The sequence below is a fragment of the Periplaneta americana genome, chromosome 2 (assembly GCF_040183065.1).
Source record: "Periplaneta americana isolate PAMFEO1 chromosome 2, P.americana_PAMFEO1_priV1, whole genome shotgun sequence".
Lineage (NCBI taxonomy): Eukaryota > Metazoa > Arthropoda > Insecta > Blattodea > Blattidae > Periplaneta > Periplaneta americana.
In genome coordinates, this window is record NC_091118.1 from 618,544 (window position 1) to 638,246 (window position 19,703).

General features: G+C 36.2%; 1 protein-coding gene across 1 annotated transcript in view; it reads left to right on the forward strand.

Annotated features, from left to right (window-relative positions):
- The first annotated feature begins 9,042 nt into the window (after positions 1 to 9,042).
- Positions 9,043 to 19,703, forward strand: part of LOC138711683 (uncharacterized) — a 71,078-nt gene continuing 60,417 nt past the window's right edge. The window contains exons 1-2 of the mRNA XM_069842815.1: positions 9,043 to 9,182; positions 11,425 to 11,604. Coding sequence (XP_069698916.1) covers positions 9,107 to 9,182; positions 11,425 to 11,604 — 256 coding nt within the window. The 5' untranslated portion in view covers positions 9,043 to 9,106. The remainder of the gene's footprint in view (positions 9,183 to 11,424; positions 11,605 to 19,703) is intronic.

A 19,703-nucleotide genomic window follows, 5' to 3' on the forward strand; every position in this document is an offset into this window, starting at 1 on the left:
TAACAGAAATATTTTTATATGAAGCTTACCTTCCGAAGATATATGAAATGTAATTTCTAATAATTATTTTATTTAATCTCATTTTTTAAGTTTACACATTATACTGGGATCACTTTTCTTTTTCCTGCATTGTCGTGCAGTATGTTATTCATACATTTCGAAGTGGTGGCCTCAACAACTGCAGACTTCAAAGACAATAGTATAGGCTGTTACGAAAGAAACATTACAGAGCTTCCATTCCTCAAATGGGGTAGTATAGGAATTCTTATACATTCAGAAATTTAAAATAAATACAGTATTATAGTCCAGGCACATGATCAGAAGACATTAATTCATCAATTTAAGCACAAAAACTTAATCATAACCAAACAAAAAAAGATATTTTGAATTCAATAGAATAATAGAAAAAAAAAAGAGGTCAGACAAGTTGGGGGGGCAGTGGCCCCCATTACTCCGCCTATGGGCTTGTCTCCTGTTCATCTAGCATACTACCACAGTCTACTATATACAGTCACGAAGCTTGAGTTTTGAGGGTGCTAGAAACAATAGACTGTGACGGTACTATTTTGTATTGCCTGTAATGAGGCGATATTAGCGATCCTAGTGGTGAGCAACTATCTAATGTTTGCATATTTACTACGTATTGAGCTTCGCGACTGTATATACTAGACTGTGATACTACTATGTTAGTTTCAAATTTTGCGCCTTATGTGCGAAATTTTTTCATTGTAGGGAATTTATGTGTATTGGCACACCTGGTTTACCGTCTGTGCTTTGTTTCGTAGCAACGGATTTGTTTACAGTGTTGTGATGTTATACACGTGCTGTACGGAGTTCTATTATTAATTGTGTTACGATACAGTTCAGTTGCATTATAGAGGTGCATTTTGTGATATTTTCTTACAATATGGGTTACAAAAGTAGCTTGAAAGTATTTAAGAAGAGAAGAAATGTTGGTAAACGTAAGAACTCTGTTAGTAAGGTGAATTCTAACGTACAACCCTCTAGCACACGTGGTCAGTGTGAATCTGTAAATAGTGGCTGTGCATCAGGAAAGAAACTTGAAGATTCTAAAATCAGATATGAAACCCTGAAACAAGAACACAGTGTTAGTGATACCAATGGGGTTATAGATGTTGGCATATTATCTAGTGTACTGCAAAATAATGTATTCTGTAAAGGCTGTGGCAAAGGTGGGATATCTCTTGAGGTAAAAAAGCACATTGGTCTTGCTGCAGAATTAGTGGGAAAATTTTAGAACATGGATTGCACCTTCCATCCCCTCCCCAAGTCACTAGGGGACGGTGGGAATTATGGGTAATGAAGGGTGGGGGGCATGCCAACATAAGCTGTGAAGGGAAAAAATTACCTGCTAGAGGGTAATTTCCCTTTTCCTTTCCCTCCTGTCTTCTCTCTCTCTCTCCTCTTTTTCTTTCTCTCTCTCTCTTCATCTGGTGGTGTTCTGTTCTTCTATGTCCTTGTTGTATATGTTGTTATTCTTCTTCATGTGTTCATCTTCATTGTTGAATCCTCTAGTCCTCAGCAGCCGGAATCCTTAACAGTCTCTCTGGAGAACACGTGTTCTTGGTAGAAAAAATTCGGAACTCGTATATATGTTCACGAAGAAGAAAAACGTGCAACATGCGGGTTGCAAGTGTCAATCATCAAGAATAAATTAATGTGTAGACGTGATGGTATTTAAGATAAATCATCATGAAAGCAATATTTTTTCGCTTGTAATAACGTTGAGGGATATATATGTTATAATGAAGCGATTTTAAGTTGTATTTTAAGTGCATAAATTAATGTAAATTGATGCGACTAGATGGCGGGCGGGCGGGTGAGTGAGTGAGTAAAGGAGCGTTGAGTTAACGGGACTTAAGCCACGAAAAGCCAATCAGAGAAAGAAGGGGTGGCGAAATTAACAGGTGACGCTGGACATCTTGGCGTGGCGACAGTTTTGTGCCGACGTGCGAAAGGGTTGGATGTGCGACTGTGTTACTTCGCGCACAGATACTGGTGATGGGTTGTCAAATGAGCATCATGTTTTCCAAAAGGCACTTTTCAGTGCCCGACACCCCTCGTCAGGGCTTGCAGCCCCGACACCCCGCTTTTTTCGTCATGTGCTACACGTCGGAACATCATCGGGGCTTGCAGCCCCGATACCCCGCTTTTTTCATCATGTGCTACACGTCGGATCATCATCGGGGGTTGCAGCCCCGATACCCCGCTTTTTTCATCATGTGCTACACGTCGGATCATCGGCGCGATGTTTACGGAGATCGTCAGTGGCCACCATGATGTTTTGAGGTGGCGCGTGTCTCGGACGGAGCGAGATGAAGCGTGAGAACGCGAGAGAGGGAGGAGTCTGCAAGGAAAGTAGCTAGTTGCATGGTAGGTGCGGTGGGGGAGAGGGGAAGGGTGCAATCCATGTTCTGGAGTTTAGCCGAATTAGTTTTAAAATGTAAATACTGTGCGTATGGTGTAAATTTTTACAACTCTTCATCTATTGATATTTCAAAGATAAACCCAATAACATGTAAACTCTACACAATAAATGTTAGACTATGTATGGCCTTAGGGCTATAGGAAAAGGTAAGACAGGTGGAGAGACTTTATGTGGCATTTTGAATTTGCCACCTCCTCCAACCAGGTCTACTAGATATAACATAATAATTGGATCTGCGATTGAAAATGTTGCATTACATAACATGAAGGTTGCTGTGGAAGAAGCAGTTGCAGAAAATGATAATGTCAGAGGCATATCAGCTGCCTTTGATGGGACGTGGCAGAAAAGGGGTCACATTTCACTAAATGGCGTTGTGACGGCAACTAGTGTGGACACTGGCAAGGTAATTGATGTTGCTATATTATCAAAACATTGTAGGTGTGAAGGTAGAACAACAAATAAACATGAAACCGATTGTGAATGTAATTACAGTGGGTCAAGTGGTGGAGTGGAGGTTGCAGGTGTGACGAACATTTTCAATCGGTCACTCAGTTCATATAATGTGAGATATGTGAAATATTTAGGAGATGGGACTCTAAGTCATTCAGTGCTGTTGAGGAATTGAAACCACATGGGAATGACGTACAAATTAGAAAATTAGAGTGCATAGGCCACATACAGAAGAGAATGGGCATTTTGAGGAGATTGAAAACCAGTGTGAAGGGACAAAAATTATCGGATGGTAAGGGTTTATTAGGAAAGGGGAGACTAACTGACTCAGTTATAGACAAAATTCAAAACTATTACGGCATGGCCATAAGACTTCTATTTACTATTTTCCCGAAACACATAACCACAGTGGACCATATGACGATTCACCATTGTTATTCTCATCCCAACCGACACTTGAGACAGGCATTGACAAGAACCGAGTTCTGAATGGGAGAAGTGAAGGCTGATGGGTGGGGGAATACCTGCTAGGCCACGAGGCCACAAGAAATGTGCCTGAGTTTCAGCTTTCCCAGTGCAACCTTAAAACCCGGGGAAATGCAGAAGCCAGACACGGCATGAGTGATCCTGGCTTCAGGAACAAATTTTACTGCAAGACAGGTCTATATACATCACAAGGTTTTCTACTTCTACAACTCTATATGCTTCATTGAAAGAACTAATATAATAGCTATGATATATACGACTAAAAACCACTAAAATTTTGAGTTTAAGAAAACAAAGTGACAGAGGCCCAGCCTCACTTGCCTCAGCCAATCAGCCACCACTGTACAAATCTACCAACATGGAATTTCATCTCAGACTAAAACCTGTCTTGACCCTTTATACCCATTGGTGACTGCACATGATAAGGTCGCAGGGCAGATCTTGCCTCCTCTGCTATACCAGATAATGTTGTTGTTTTCTAATGCCAGGCGTTTGACAGTAAAGTCATTTGACCTCTCCCACTTCAATATTTTTCAAAGATATTATCATGGCCAGCCACTGAAGCACAGATTTTGAGGTGTTCCGAATCCATTTCTTGGTTTGAGTTGCACAATGGGCAGTTAGGGGACTGATATATTCCAATTCTATGCAGGTGTTTGGCCAAACAATCATGGCCTGTTGCCAATCTAAATGCAGCTACAGACGATTTTCGTGGTAAATCGGGAATTAACTGTGGATTTTGATGCAGAGAGTTCCATTTTTTTCCCTTGGGATTGTGTTATCAAATTTTGTTTGTTGAAGTCTAAGTATGTAGATTTAATAAATCTTTTCACAGAGTAATACGTAGATTTAGTAACAGGTCTGTAAGTAGCAGTGCTGCCCTTCTTTGCTAAAGCATCCGCATTCTCGTTTCCCAGGATTCCACAATGGGATGGTATCCATTGGGATACAATTCTTTTATTGAGTGATATTAATTGAGAGAGCATTTTAGTTATTTCTGCTGTTTGAGATGAAGGTGTGTGTTTAGAGACTATTGATAGAATAGCTGCTTTGGAGTCTGACAATATAACTGCATTCTTAAATTTATTGATGTGGCATAGAAGATTCCTGAGACTTTCACGTATTGCAATTATTTCACACTCAAAACTTGTTGTCCCATATCCAAGAGATCTATAAAGTAAGAAGAGACAGTACGTAACACCTGCACCGACACCTTGTTCTCTGGAGATCAAGGATCTGTCGGTGTATAAATGAAGCCAGTTTTGTGGAGGGTACCTAATATTAATTGTCTCTAAAGACAATTGTTCCATTATTTCAGGTTTACTTCTGATATTAGTATTTCTTCTGTTAAATTTAGATTATATTCTATATTTAATAGAGTTAAGGGGTTTGGTTTAATTTGTAAGTTTTCTTTTAAATTTGGGATATTGATTTTCAGTTTTAATTCTTGAACAATGGATATGAAACTTTTTTGAGTTTTCAATCTACAGAGAGGACTGTATGAATGCCAATTGTTTCCTGGTAACCTGATAAGTTTTTCATATTGAATCAGTGCTTTTTCTTCTATTGTCATTTTGATGCTGTTAATATTGGTGAGGAGTCTCATACAATATACCAGATAATGTGTAGTACATTATTAAAAGATTATGGGCAAAATGAACTAGAAAAGCAACTCAGCTAAAATTTTACATATGTATGACGACACTTACTTCTCAGGAAAGTGAATGGTGGGTAATGTAATTAACATGAAGATTAAAGCCATATAGAATCCTCAGAAATTAAATTTTTACATACAATAAAAGGATGCTCATGAGTGGACCAGATTAGAAATGAAATAAGAAAATAATTAGAACACGAACCTGTCAATGAGCAGATAAAATATGAACCAAAGTGGAGTGAACATGTGAAGAGGATGAACAGTGGTCAGCATGGAATTGTCGGACACATTATAGAAGAGATTTGGTAAATGTTGGAGTACTGAGCCAGGACAGTCCACGAAGATGAATATGGCGATATACTCTTGTGTATTATCTAACTCTCTATTAGTTTGTAAATATGACATGTCCCATGATCTAGTGCATGTAATAAATGGTTATGGTTACGATCAGGGCGCGGATTTTGATGACATGCCACCTTTCTTTTTTTTTTACATTCCTAGCAATGCCTGTAAATAAATACATTTTGGATATGAGCTGCTGGTTACAGAAATGTAGAGTTTTTGTCATTCTTAGGTCATTTTTCGCTGTTTTAATTCTTTGAAGTCATTTTTTAAATTTAGAGAGCTTTTTTTATCATTTTTCAATTTTAAAATGATTTTTTTTAGTAGGCCTAATTTAAGCTAGTCTTCAATGACGAAGTAAAATTTCCCAATATAGAAAAACTCGCAAAATTAGTACTGACACTATTTCATTCAAACGCAGAACTTGGAAGGATTTTTTCGATAGTCATGTCAAAAGGAAGAGGAGAATAGAATAGCACATGAAGCTCTCAGCTAAGTTGTACGCTTTGCTTCCAAATAAAAGAATTGAACTAGAGCACCTTTGAAGTCACCAGCATCCATTTTAGTTTCCGTTATTGGGATACATGTGCTAGATGTGGAGGAGATTTGGTGGTTGGTACATCCACCCTTCTCTTTTATTGTAGCTGAATGTTTAATTATGACCTAATTAATTATTTTATTGTAGCTCACACTGTAAGTTGTGGGAAAATTTGTGTTCGTGTGGGAAATTTTTATACTTTTATATGGGAATACCATAGTAGACAGTCTGAAGAGCTGTTAATTTAAGGTAGTATTTTGACTACTTATGCATAGTATTGTTTGTTTTTAGGTCTGTTTTTTCATCATTTCAGGTCATTATTACAGCCCGAAATTTTATGTCCTAAAAGTTAAGAATGTCACTGAGTGTAGATGAATATAAGTAGGCCGAGTGCCCGTGAGGAAAGTTTTAAGCTTAGTTCACAAGAGTCCATTATGTAATAATAGACAACAGAGTCAGAAGGACTGAGCAATGGATCTTGTAAACCGTGTGCTAATTTGTAAGTGATGTTAAGAGGATTAAAGACCTTTAACGATACCAAAGGGAAAATACTGAATGACAAGAATGGCATTTCAATGAAGTGGAGGTATGGCAATGATCTTGTAAATCGTGCGCTAGTTTGTAAGTGGTGGTTAAGAGGATTAGAGACCTTTAGCAGTACCGAAGGGAAAATACTGAATGACAAGAATGGCATCTCAAAGAAGTGGGGGCATGGCTTTTATATTAAACTATAGCGAGGAACAATATTAACTTTTAGCACCTAAAATTCCGGGTTCTAGCCATTATAATATAACTTTTTGGGTCTTTTATAGATAATTTTTTAAGTAATCAAAATCCTCACTCTGGCTGGGGATCGTCCCATACATCAGGGGCAATGTGGTAGCTGTACAGGCTGGTCAGCACCAGAGAGAAGCTGTGTTATATGACACCTTTCCCCCACAACACACGTGATAGACATGAGCTTACACTCACCTTTGGCACGGAGTACGTGTGTGCAATGCCCAGACTGAAGACTGACACAATCCCCATGACCTTGCAATCGGGAAAACCTGTAAAACTTCCTATAGCTTTGCCAGTTTTCAATTCCATTACAGCAGTTTCTTGATTTCATCATCTTATTTATCGAAATAGAAACATCAATTTTGAGGCGTACTTATGACATTTCACTAGTTTCTGTGGCATCTCATAAACATTTCAAGACATATTCAAACATTAATAAGGATCATTTAAATATTTCTGCTGATGCCCAGTTCACTCTCTCGTTGTACAATTTAAGTTCTCTGCATTGATTGATGATTCAGTAATATAACCGTATAAAATGTAGATATAAACAAATTATATTATTAATTAAAGTTTTACAATTTAGAATATTATGCATTTATTGTTTACAATAAATTATATTGTTTGAATGTAACTTAAACATCCTTCAAGAGCTTACTTGTATATTTTTGTGAATGTAAACACATATCTCTTCAAAATGATCTGATGAAGAGAATTGAGAAAATGCATTAAATTTAATTGGCATTGGGTTGTAACAAAGGGCTGCCATATGCCTCGGACAGTCCATGGCTTTATAGTGTAGGGAGAAAAGACTGATGTCCACGATTTTGAATGAAGTCGGACAGAAATCTGGAAAAATGCAGTAATTTGTAAGATAGTGTTCAAATGATACTCAAATGGGTGCAAGATAATACATCTTACGAACTCAGTAAGAGCCTTCTGTCTGACTAGGTGATAAAATTTAATTTTTTCCTACTGCACAACAAAGAGGAAATTTCTAAAAATATGATTTCACACGAAATCTCGGTAAATTTTTGTCGCAGTTGTATTTCCGTGGTGCAGTAGCCTACTTAGAACTGCTGCAAATGGTAGAATTGTTATTTCTCTCTACGTGGATATAATACCAACGTTCAAAGATCATTTTCTTTGATGAATGGCCAGTGGATACAAGAAAGAAACAAATTATCACTTAAGTTAGTAAACGCATCTGCAGATAGAGTATAATGTAAACTGCAGTTAGCTTCACAACTCATCCTTCCTTCTCTTCACAGTTCTGAGAAGTATGAAAGGTTCTGTGACTGTGATCTACAGACATGAATGGTGTGGTGCTAAAATAAATGGTAATAATGTAAATTGCATGCCAAATAGTGTGCTAGATAAGGTAAAGTGTATCACTGAAGTGGCCAGTCTCATCCACATTAAGTAAACAAGTGATATTAATGTGAAAAATAAATTATATATACAAGTTTCTTATAAATTCCTGCGTTTTTTCCTGTCGATCAAATTGACTTTTGAATCATGTACTGATTTCTTTGTTTCTTCATTATGGCAACCCTAGTTTTAACAAGTTTCTATTGTTATGACATTCGTAATGAGAAATAAGATCAATTAGTATTATTTTCATTTAAAACGCCCCTGTATTCGACTGCATGATATTTAGAGTGCAAGTTCCCTATGAGCTTGAAATTTCCAAGATAGTAATTTATCATCCATGACTGTACCATATTATTATTCTGTGAGCCCAACCTGAGTGGTAATATTGAATTTCTTTAATCTCTTCTTGACACAAAGTCGGACATTATCTAGTGAGATTACTGTCGATAAAATCAAGTAACCTAACAATAATGTAATACATAACTGCTTCATAAAATGTACGTTATATCAATTTCTTTAGAAAAATTAAAAATACGTTTTAAATATAAAATATGAAAACGACAATATTTAAATTTCCTTGCGGTCGGTTGACTACATTTTAAAATAAGAAGACCAGCTTTCTTGGTGTCATGCTCGATAAGTATCTTAGTTATCTTTTCACATTGATAACCTTTGTAATGTTTTAGACTCAATAAGGGGGGCAAAGACTAATTGGGATTTCCCAGTCTCTGATTGGGTCAAAAACCCTGATGGAACTGATATTTAACCCTAGTGGTAAATTTCGGTGAAGTCCGGAGGGCCTAATTAGTCAAATCCACTCTCCTCACCTCCACGCTGGGGCCCCCTGGGATCTTTCAAGATGCGAAAGAGAGAGTGGTGTGCGGATAGCAATGGGAACCTACCGCATTTATATATCCCAAGAAGATATGTTGAAAATGCCATGATGAGTCTTTCCCTGATAAAAAACTCCGGACGTAAACTATCCCCCCAATCAGATGTCCGGGTGGGGGATACTGGGGAAGGACATGTCATGACACAAGACACAGAAGAGAAGAAAAGAAGATCAACGACTGCAACGAGGGATGAGAAGACACCAGTTCTACCGGGTGAGTTGGAAAACATGAAGGAAGCAATGAGAAGAAACAGAGTGGATGTGATGGGAATGTCAGAAGTGAGGTGGGAAAAAGTGATGAGTTGATGAGTGATGAATAGGGCTCGGAAGTTGATGAAATATCATATTTTTTCTTATACTTCAGAGACAATGCAGGATACAATATAAACTCTTTACACTTCAATAGAGACCAATATAGCCTACTTTTATTTTGCATTTATTTGCACTATTTGGTATTTTATTGTTTTTAGGAAATGTTCTACTTTCTATTGCATTATTGCCCTATTGTTTAGAAAGGACCTTTTTTACGGTGTAATCATAGTCTACATTCCAGAACCTACTGCAGATAGCGTCATGCAGGAATTTGCCTTATGGTTGCAACAACCTTAACTTCTGATCACATGTGTGATGTGATTGTCCCCCATTCAATGCAACAGAACAAATACTGCAGCCGCAGTGCTCGCAGTTAGCATATTGTATTGCACAAGTAAAGACAGTATTGATAGAGAAAGTGCTGCTTCTATAGCAGTTTCTCAAGGCTTGCTGGCTGATCCTCAAATTAAGGAATGTCAATGTTGAGGTTTTCTCTGCAGTTTTCCCTCAACCCATATAGAGCAAATGTGTCTTTATCACGCTTGTTTTTGCACTTAATTATTTTATTCAGATGCTAGATAATAATAGCATTTGATAAAGAGTCGTAAATTAACGCATGAGAAAAGATTACTAGCACACGGGTTCAAAAAAGTGAAAAATTACTTCATTATTATTGATTTACTGCATTTGTTAAAAGATTTCAGTATTATATTAGCGTATAAAATGGACAGTTTCTAATAACATTGCAGGAGGAAGATGACTGTTTGTACAACAAAGATGCACTTATAATACATCACATAAGTATTTTGGCATTATATTTAATGTGTTTGAAATTTGTTCCAATAAACATAATACTTCGAATACTTCCTACAATAAAGCATTATACTTAAGTAAACATACAAACGTGGCCAACATGCTGTCGTGTTAACACTAAACATCATTACACCGTAATAATTATTATAATTTACGTACTTCAGAAGAATGCTCTCCAATTGAGACCACATTTCTAATTTCATGTGTGCACTTACCAACTCTGTGATGCAATGAATATCATTTTGATTATTTACACACAATTGCACTGATAAATTGTCATATATTTTAATACATCAATATATTTGTGACACACCCTCAAAATTAACCAACAAAAAGTACAGAAACACTGGATTGAGATTAATGATCCACCTGCTATCTTTTTTAAAGTATCTATGTTACATAGGTCATCAAACGAATTAATTTTGTCCATTTGCAAGCACTTAATTTGTTGCTGCTCAAATCTTTGAATGCACTTGTTAGCAGGGTCCATTCTTGTTGAGGAATAAGATTATCTATTTGTTCCCGTAAACCTGGAAATAGTTATAAGAGATCTGCTTTAGGACTATTCTTGCACATTTCCTTCTCTGTCTCTAGAAACATGTACTAGATACAAATCGTTTACTTCAAAGTGTTTAATACACACAACTGAATGCTTTGTTGGCGTGAAAATATTTCATAGTATACGAGTAGCTTCCAGCCACATAACTTATCTTTTCAGTTGGAAATTTGAGAACTGTAATGTAACACACTCACTTAAAGCACTCTAGTAATTTTTGGTACACACAGAAACATAACATTTAGGAGCCATCTGTAAATAAAAGAATATGGATGATTTAATTTCATTTTTTAATAAAAGTCTAAACTTCTTCATTTCAGTTCTCTGAATTTATTTTTCTTAGAGGTTATGCCATTACTACGTGCTTCATCTTTTGATTCCTTTTCACATTTTACTTTTATGATTCACTTATAGTTAATAGTTTAATTTGGTGATGTACATGTTGTCATGCTACTCTCCGTCCAAGTGGTTATGTCACACAGTCGTCAAAACAGGGGAAATGATATGACAATTACTTACTTAATGGGGCCCTTTTCTTTAAATTATTTTAAACAGTTGTATAATATTATGTAAACTTCCAATTCCGTACAGCAAATATTTGCACAGAAGAACTTAACAGCTCAGCCACTAGCCCTTACAGAGAGGACAGGAGAAACGAGTGGGACGAACTGGGATGAGACATAACCTTTCAGCTGGACAGTACCTATTTATTCTCTTCATAGTTAACTATCAGTGTATTACGAAGATTTCAGTTCAGAATTACACTGCCTTTTAGCTCGACATGATACAACTGGCAAGCTGATGATGCTAGACACTGCCACCCAGACCTCGAGCAGCGACCACTTCGAGGAATCCAGCAGACGGTACGCCGAGTGGGAGGAGGAAGTCAGGCTGGAGGAGCTGCAGCATCTGCAGAGAGTGGCGATTCGTCTTTTCGACTTCTCTATGTACTCAGGTACAGTAACTGTTTACATCCTGAAGTAGATGCTCTTTCAGCTATGCACAAGCAGAATCCCAGAGCAGTGCAATCAACTAGTCGGCCACTATTGTTATTCCATTTCAACATGCTTGGGATGGGAACATTTAAAGTAAAACTCAATTTAGGCCTGGCCCTTAAAATTAAAAATATTTGATTCTGATTTAGGCTACATTCATTCCCTTTACAAATGTGTACGGCAAATAGCAAGCGCTGTAATAAAAATGGCTGATTTGTCGGCATTTCCAGCGCAAAGGATTGCGGTACTCTGGATATCCACATACTCTGTGAACAAGTTCAGGAGACTTGGATTCTTACTGGTAGGGAATAGGGCATTTATCCAGTGGATTCACTTGTTCAATTTGCCTTAGTTCATAGAACCTGTTCTTAAATGTTTGTAGTTAAAACAAATTAGGTTCTTGACATAAAAGGAAGAATATTAATTTAACATTTTAACACGAAATTATCTAGTTTTTTAATTTGACATTAAATATAATCGTGTCATATTATTAAATTATTGTTCCTTATCCAAGTGTGCAGGCAGTCAAAACAGAAATACAAAATCGACGGCCCAGCTTGAAAGGGAAACAACTCAAAATTTAAAGTTTAAAGAAAGCTGCATTTTGAAGCTTTATGTTGCTGTGAAGAATCAGAGGATCGTTTAACTTAATCCAAATTCAATTAATCATGTTTTATGTATGGTTGAAGCTTTAAACTTCATTTTTCTCACAACTTTAAATTTTGAGTTGTTCCTCTTTAGAACTGGCCTGTCGATATTACTATGCTTGCAGGCTTGAGACTGATCTGCAATTACTTTGGCAGCCGTCTACCAATATCCCTTTCTCTTTGAGTGCTAATATCGCATACACAATTATGAACCATAATTCATTATTCAAAAACATAATTTAAATAAATAAATATATTTTCAGCTACAAAATACATTATTAAGCACATTAATAAGATAGGGTAAAGGTTGGTAAAATCGTGATATGAGTAATATCGTAATAGTTGGTATGAGAATTTATTACAATTTTACTTATCGAGACAAAAATCTGTTTTTTTTTTGACAATGTATTAAGGACAAGTTCATGGACAAGTTGCTGCATCAAATCGGTCCTTCTCTCGCTCTGTAAAAGCATGATAAGAAGCTATCAAACACAGTATCACGATATTACTCTTATCACAATATTAACAAGATTTACCCTACTTCGTTTTCCTCTCTCCTACAATTTGTTATTCCATTTGAATGAAATATATTATTTCCTTCTTTTAAAGTATTGACAATTCATAGGGAATGGAATATTTCTCGAATTTTGGAAAAAAATATTTCTCAACATCTAATTACAGTAAATATACATTATTCAATTCATTTATGCCTGATTTGAATTCGTGAAACATCGCGAAATCCGTATCAAGTCGGGAATGCGATTTTTTAAGCAATTAGCGAATTATGTGCGCGAATTTTCAATTTTTAATTTTTTTTTACTACAATCGATAATCGATAGCTGTCGCACAGATAAGGTCGATATTTATGGTCGCTAGTATTGCACATTCGATACTGAATCTGTTTTAGTCAACGGTCAACGAGCTAGAAGGTTTTAATTCAAATACCTGGTCTAAACACACTCCTGACATCATATCTGATATATGTAGCGATGTGCGAGAATCGTATTGTGAGCATTGTGAGCCTGCTGAATGTCATATTATTTTGGACGTGTTGAGTGTGTTTGTTTTATTTGTTTATAGTGTCACACATAGGCGAAATAACATTATTGTGTTCCCGTGCAAGTGAGGCTACAAGAATTCTTAATAATAAAATAGCTCCAATAGAGCTTTCCAGTATATAAGGCATAGGTTTTATTGCACAGACAAAAGTACAGTCATGTGTAAATTTTGTAATTGTGAGGTCTCGTGGGAAAGAAGAGATACTGTTGAGAAAGATTTGAAGTTGGTAAAACATGCATCGGCAATTAATTTTCGCAAGGAAGACGAACAATCTCTTGTGCTGACTTCTATTGCCACTTGTTTTTGCAGTGTGCAAAACAAAAAGAAAAATTGCGAATATCTGGGAAAAAGTGTTGGAAAGACTTTATAAAAACGAACATACCAATTTCCAAGCTCGAAAACGAACAATGTGAAAATACTGAAAAATTTAATTGAAAGCACCGATTTTCCCATTTGAAAATCCCACATTTTGCACTTTGAACTCAACAAAAAATTCCAGTCTCTAACGATTCAGAATGCTTTATGGTTGCTGGGTCGTTAGTAGTCAATAACATTTAAGCTGTGCTCATGTTTGAATCTAAATCCACACAGCAATCAAGTCTTCAAAAGGCTTGTTTTTTAAGATCTGATGCATGCGAGGTGAGAGACCACACTATACGAGCAATAGTGAGTGGTTTCTAAAGCTAAGAGGTGCGCGGTCAGAAGTGCGTTCCACCATGATTGTCTCAAATTCGGCAATCCTGAGTATGAGGCTTTTACATGAGGTGGGTCCTTCATCTTTCCATGCAAGAAATGTTTATCATCAGAAAGATTGTCAAGGGGTGACAGTACAAAAGTTCATGTCAGTTCACATCATGTTTCAACCAAGCTATCACTGGTGAGAGAACAACAGGATGGAGTCTGCAATAGATCGCCTACCAAGAAAATTTTATCTTCTGAGAGAACACTAAGTCTGCCAGAGATACATACATGATACCGAATCTCTTACAGTCCAACTAGAAACAGTAAGATTAAACATGCAAAATACATTTGATACTCTCAGTCAAGTACTTAGTTATGTCAATATTCTAGAATCTGACATAAGAGATCTAAAAGAGAACTCTTCACTTAAAAATTACATGTGTTTGCTAGTAGCTAACAGAAATTCCTCCAGTGTCTTGACATGGTAGTGTGATCCAAAAAACCGAACTTTCAAAAATTCAAATTCCCACAAGGCTAATATTATGCATTAATGTGTAAAACAAGCACAAAAAATGTCATTAAAATATTACCATTTACAAGTCGCTCCAGAGCTGAGAAGTTTATAATGTGTAACATAGTGAAAGAAAAAAGTCAGGGCAGCTTTTGAAGGAGTAGAAAACTCTTATCGGTGTTTGGATAAAAGTTATAGAAGAAACTGTTTCTATTCATCTTCTTCAATGTCTCATTGTACTTTTGGAACAGGTTGATAGTGCGTTCTGTCGTGTCATTTACTACTTCGTCTAAGAGGAGCAATCACGAAGTTCCTTGAAAACCACTCTGTAGGAAGTCTGTGCAGGAAAGATTGAGATTTGTCTCTGCCTATTTCAGTCTTCAAATAAATAACTGGTTCTCAATGTTATAGGATTCTCCAATTTCAGGTTTTCCAATTTAGCCATGTTCTGTAGTCATTGAGGAGTATCAGGTTTCTGTGGAGGCTGCAAGTTTGTTACTATATTTTCCTTTTTTGCTGGTTAAACGAATTGAGTCCGCAACAGACCACATTATTTAAAGCCTGTTTAGTAAATGATGATGATGATGATGATGATGATTGTGATGATTTTTCTTTTTCTCTGTGATCACTTGGTCATCAAAAAGCAACTAGATGCTCAGAGAGAAACCAAAGATGTTGGCAAAATGCCATAATAGCCTATAATTGTGCTTTCTTATCTACAGTTTGGTTGGGACATTTCTTATGGAGAGTAAGAAGCTTGATATCATTATATGGACTTTGAATACCAACAAATACTCTCTAACATTAATACTAGAAAGCTTTCCTGTTTAGCATTGCAAGCGGCGGCGAAAAGTAACAGTGCTGCCATCTAGCGGCTTGAAACGTTCGCACACTCCGTGCGTCGTGCTGGATTACGTGAGGAAAAGAGGAGAGGTGTGCATTTGATTTCAATAAGAAGCTGGAAAGCAATAAATAGTATACTTTAGAGTCACTTTGTTCATAACATTTTTAATTAATAACAAATTACAAAGTTATTAGAATAGAAATGAATTGATAAATTCTCATATTTTCAAATTTGATGAAATTTAGTTGTGCATGACTTTAGCAGCTTTCATACATCGCTTGTTTTCTTTTTTAGCTGTATGGTTGTCCATTTTATTTTTGATGTAACAATTTATTAACACATTGAAATATTTGTCAATGAAGACATTGGCACAGTCACTGCAAATGGACATGTTAACAGGGAGCACTACCATTTTAACTAGTTCTTTTTTTACACCAATTCTAGTTTTATAAATAACATGATCAGTTTCTTTGAAAACATCAGAACACAATTGGCTGAGCATTAGAGAAACATCATTAGGAAAAAATTTTTGAATCTTTACAGTATTTTTTATTTGCGATGTGCGTTGTTACGTCATTGTTGGGGTTTTCTTTACAAGATAAATTTCTTCGACAAATTTCGTGATTTATTCTGCTACACACCCAACCTGCAACATAAGCTCTTGCATTTTCTTGCAACACGGTTTCTTCATTTGTATGCTGTACATTTTTGTCATCAACAGTTACATCCAAATCGGAGACATCTGTAATGCCTGGACTGCAAAAATTCAATTTAGCTGCCTCGATATCTCCTTTCTTGAGTAAGAAAGAACAAACGTCAGCTTCACAGTTGCTTGTTTCAGGAGGACTTAGGAATTGATTCATCATGATTGCCCGAATTGTAGCTCTAAACTTCGAGCAGTCTGGAGTTACGTTGTTTCCACCTTTAGATCGAATAATAGAAAAGAGATTTTCTATGCAGTCTTGTGTTAATCTTCTTGTTATTAAAAATTTAAATCCATAATTATAATGCAATTCTTTCCATAGCAGTTTTAAAGATTGTAAATTTTCTAGCCAGCCATTTATACATTTTGGGTTCATTTTCCTGTTGTTTATTACCTGGATATTTCTAAATGTTTTTTTCTATTTCATTAAAAAAATTCCAGTGTGTGGAATTTTCACTTAGTGGCCTATTTAAGGCTTTACTAGTTTGGAAACTAGAAGAGTTAAAACAATCAAAAGCTTTATCCATGAACAGGATGAAGTCTGCAGTAGGTTGAGCCTCCTCTGGTAACTGTTTGAATTTTATGAGTGTTGCCATAGCTTTTCCTACAGAATGACTTAATAACTGTGTAGCAAGGCACACTCGCATCAGTGTGAATGGTGGTAGATTCAAGTGATTAAGTTTTACTTTAGGACAAAGTTGGGGATTCATATCTTTATCTATAAAATAAAGTTTTTCTAGGTATTCCCACTTAATTAATTTATCAAATAGCTTAAAATTATAATGTTTTAAATTATTCCTTACGCTCTTAATCAAATGTGGTGTATCATGAAACAAATTTTTTTCACCATCGTGTTCAAAATAAGGCTGTACTTCATTACATCCAAGCAGTCTTCTCAATTTAGTGTTGTTTGATCCTTGGTCTGAAACAATCGCTTTAGGGATAAATCCCGTATCTTTTATTTCATTTATTTCATTTCAAGCAGATGTGATTTTAAAATCTCTGCAGGCATGGCATCTTTCGATAGAAAATAACCAATGGTTTGCTTAAAATTTTTACACATTCCTCGAATCATAAAAACCATTGCTTGGTTTGCAAGTGGTACCTCTGAATCTTTTACGTTAGTTGGAGATTGTTGGTTAGGGCTGTGTATACCCAATTCAATGAATCCCTCAAAAATGTCCACTTTAGCATTGTACGTTATATTTTCCTTCAAATACATTTCATCTACAGCAATTTTTACTACCTCTTCATTTAGTGGCAGCATTCCAGACTTTACTTTTAATAATTGTAAAATGGTGGGATTTGTACCGGGGCCTTTACCAAATCCATGAAGCCAATTTCGGAGAGATCTGACTGTTAGCAAACACAATTTTCTCCTTAAAAATCTGTAGCCCTGAGGTGAGCAATAATGGAGTGCCAATGCAAAACTTTTATCGTAACTGGAATACCGCCTTCCCAATTTTTTCTTTCTTTTTAAGCGCACTTGCGACATAATGAATTCATCATTAGAAACAATTTTGATTAAATCAGTATTTGAACTGGTTGTCTTCAGAGCTCTCACTTCCACCCGAAGGGATGAAATAATTTTTTTGTGTTTAGATACCAACTTTTGAGCTGCAATCAATTTCTTAGAAAGTGTCTTTATCAGAAGATTTTGAGCCATCTTTGACCTTTTAGGATTTCTTGCATCTTAAAAAATAAACAGGGACTTAATTTAGTGAAATATTAATAACGTCTTGAAAGTATAGGGCTAGGTAAATAATATTTTGCGAATAACTAACTGAATCAGTTTTTATGAGAAAACATGAGTTCACACACTTTCTTCACAAAATCAATAATTCGTATTTTTATGTTACGTATACAATATGCGTCTATTTAGTTTGAAAAAGTCATGACTTTCTATATTTTATATGGAGAAACTATAAAGAAATTGTGTTTGGTATGATGGAAGTAAAGTAGTTTTATGCAGTTTAATAACTGATTCACTTAGCACAGAGAACATGTTATTGCTAATGTACTATCTGATTATGAGGTACCTGGTAGAGGACTATCGTCATTTCTGTCTGGAATCGGAGAACCTGTCACCTCCTCGATGGAAGGTCTAATGCGTTTCTTTGGGGACCTTCGTGGTTCTTTCATTGTACTTTGACCCATATTTTCGGAAGAAGGAGTTGTTAAATTCAGTGAAGGAATAGCTGTTCTCTTCAGACTGTTATTAAAAAAATATATGAAAAATTAACAGGTCTATGACTCATTTGAAACTTCGGTACTTTTCCAATTACACCTTATTTTTACTTACTCCTGACTTTTCAAATTAGGGTTATTGAAGTCCGATAATCTAAAGTGATCTGAACATATTCTGTGATTTTTGTACAGATACTCTGTTCCTCTAGTTTTAAACGTTTCGTCTAGGTCCTGTCTTTTACATTTATTTACCCATATGGCACATCTATAAGACAAAAACAAATAACAGTAATAATAATAATAATAATAATAATATGATGATGATGGTGAGGACACGAGACCTGTCATGTGAATCGTGCGAGTGGGGAAAGAATGAGCTAACAGAAAGAGAGTTTGTTTCATGATTAAAATTATACGAATCTACTGACACGAAAGTTCATCTCAGACTAATTATCTTCCTTCTCCATACCCATTGGTGAGAGCCGCAACACATGATAAGGTCACAGAACAAGTTATCTACTGACTCTACTGTAATAATCATCATCATCCTGTGGCAGAAAAGTAATAGACTACTTGTATTTACATGACCACTCACTCACCTACTCACTTCGGAAATCTGAAGAACGATCTAGCATCTTTTTGCCAAGCGTAGTTTTTACAGAAGAACACAGAACAAACAATTCCACTTTCCCTGACATTTTGTGGAACAGCCATGAGAATAATCCTTACGACTTACACTACGTGTTGAAGTACAAAACTCTTGTTAGATGCAGTTTACCGCTCTACGTGCCACGTTATCCTCACTGTCAACATTCCCTGCCACTAGATAGCACTGATGAGTCATTCGCCTCTCTTATCGTGAACTTTCCAGTATTAATGTTAGAGAGTATTTGATACCAATAGATGCTTTGTTCCACTCTCTAATGTTATCTAGTGTCTCAGCAATGGCTCCAGCTACAAATACTGCTGCACAATCTGGAAGACTGACTCTGTTCAAGGCACTGACTACTTTAGGTGACTGGAATATGGTTTTAGGGACACTAGGTGGTGAGGAGGAACATCTGAAGCGGGTAATAATGTTAAAAATCAAGATAATGGTTCAGACAGTCGATATGCATTCTCGCTATCAGATGCACTAGGTGATTAACATGATGTAGAGGGTCGGTTGCTCTTCCTTTCATGGATATAAATTCACTTCTTCATGTCCACCGAGTTAGCGCTGTGATAATGCGTCTGCCTTCAGACTAGCCGGCTCATGTTCGATTCTCGGCAGGGTCAGAAATTTTCATGTAAGATTTCTACCTCGGGACTACGAGAGATGGTGGTGCACAACTTTTACTCACTAAATTGTACACCAGTATGCTTGAATTAAATCCCAAATCTGTCCACGTGCATATGAAAAGAAGGCATATGTCACTGTTGATAGT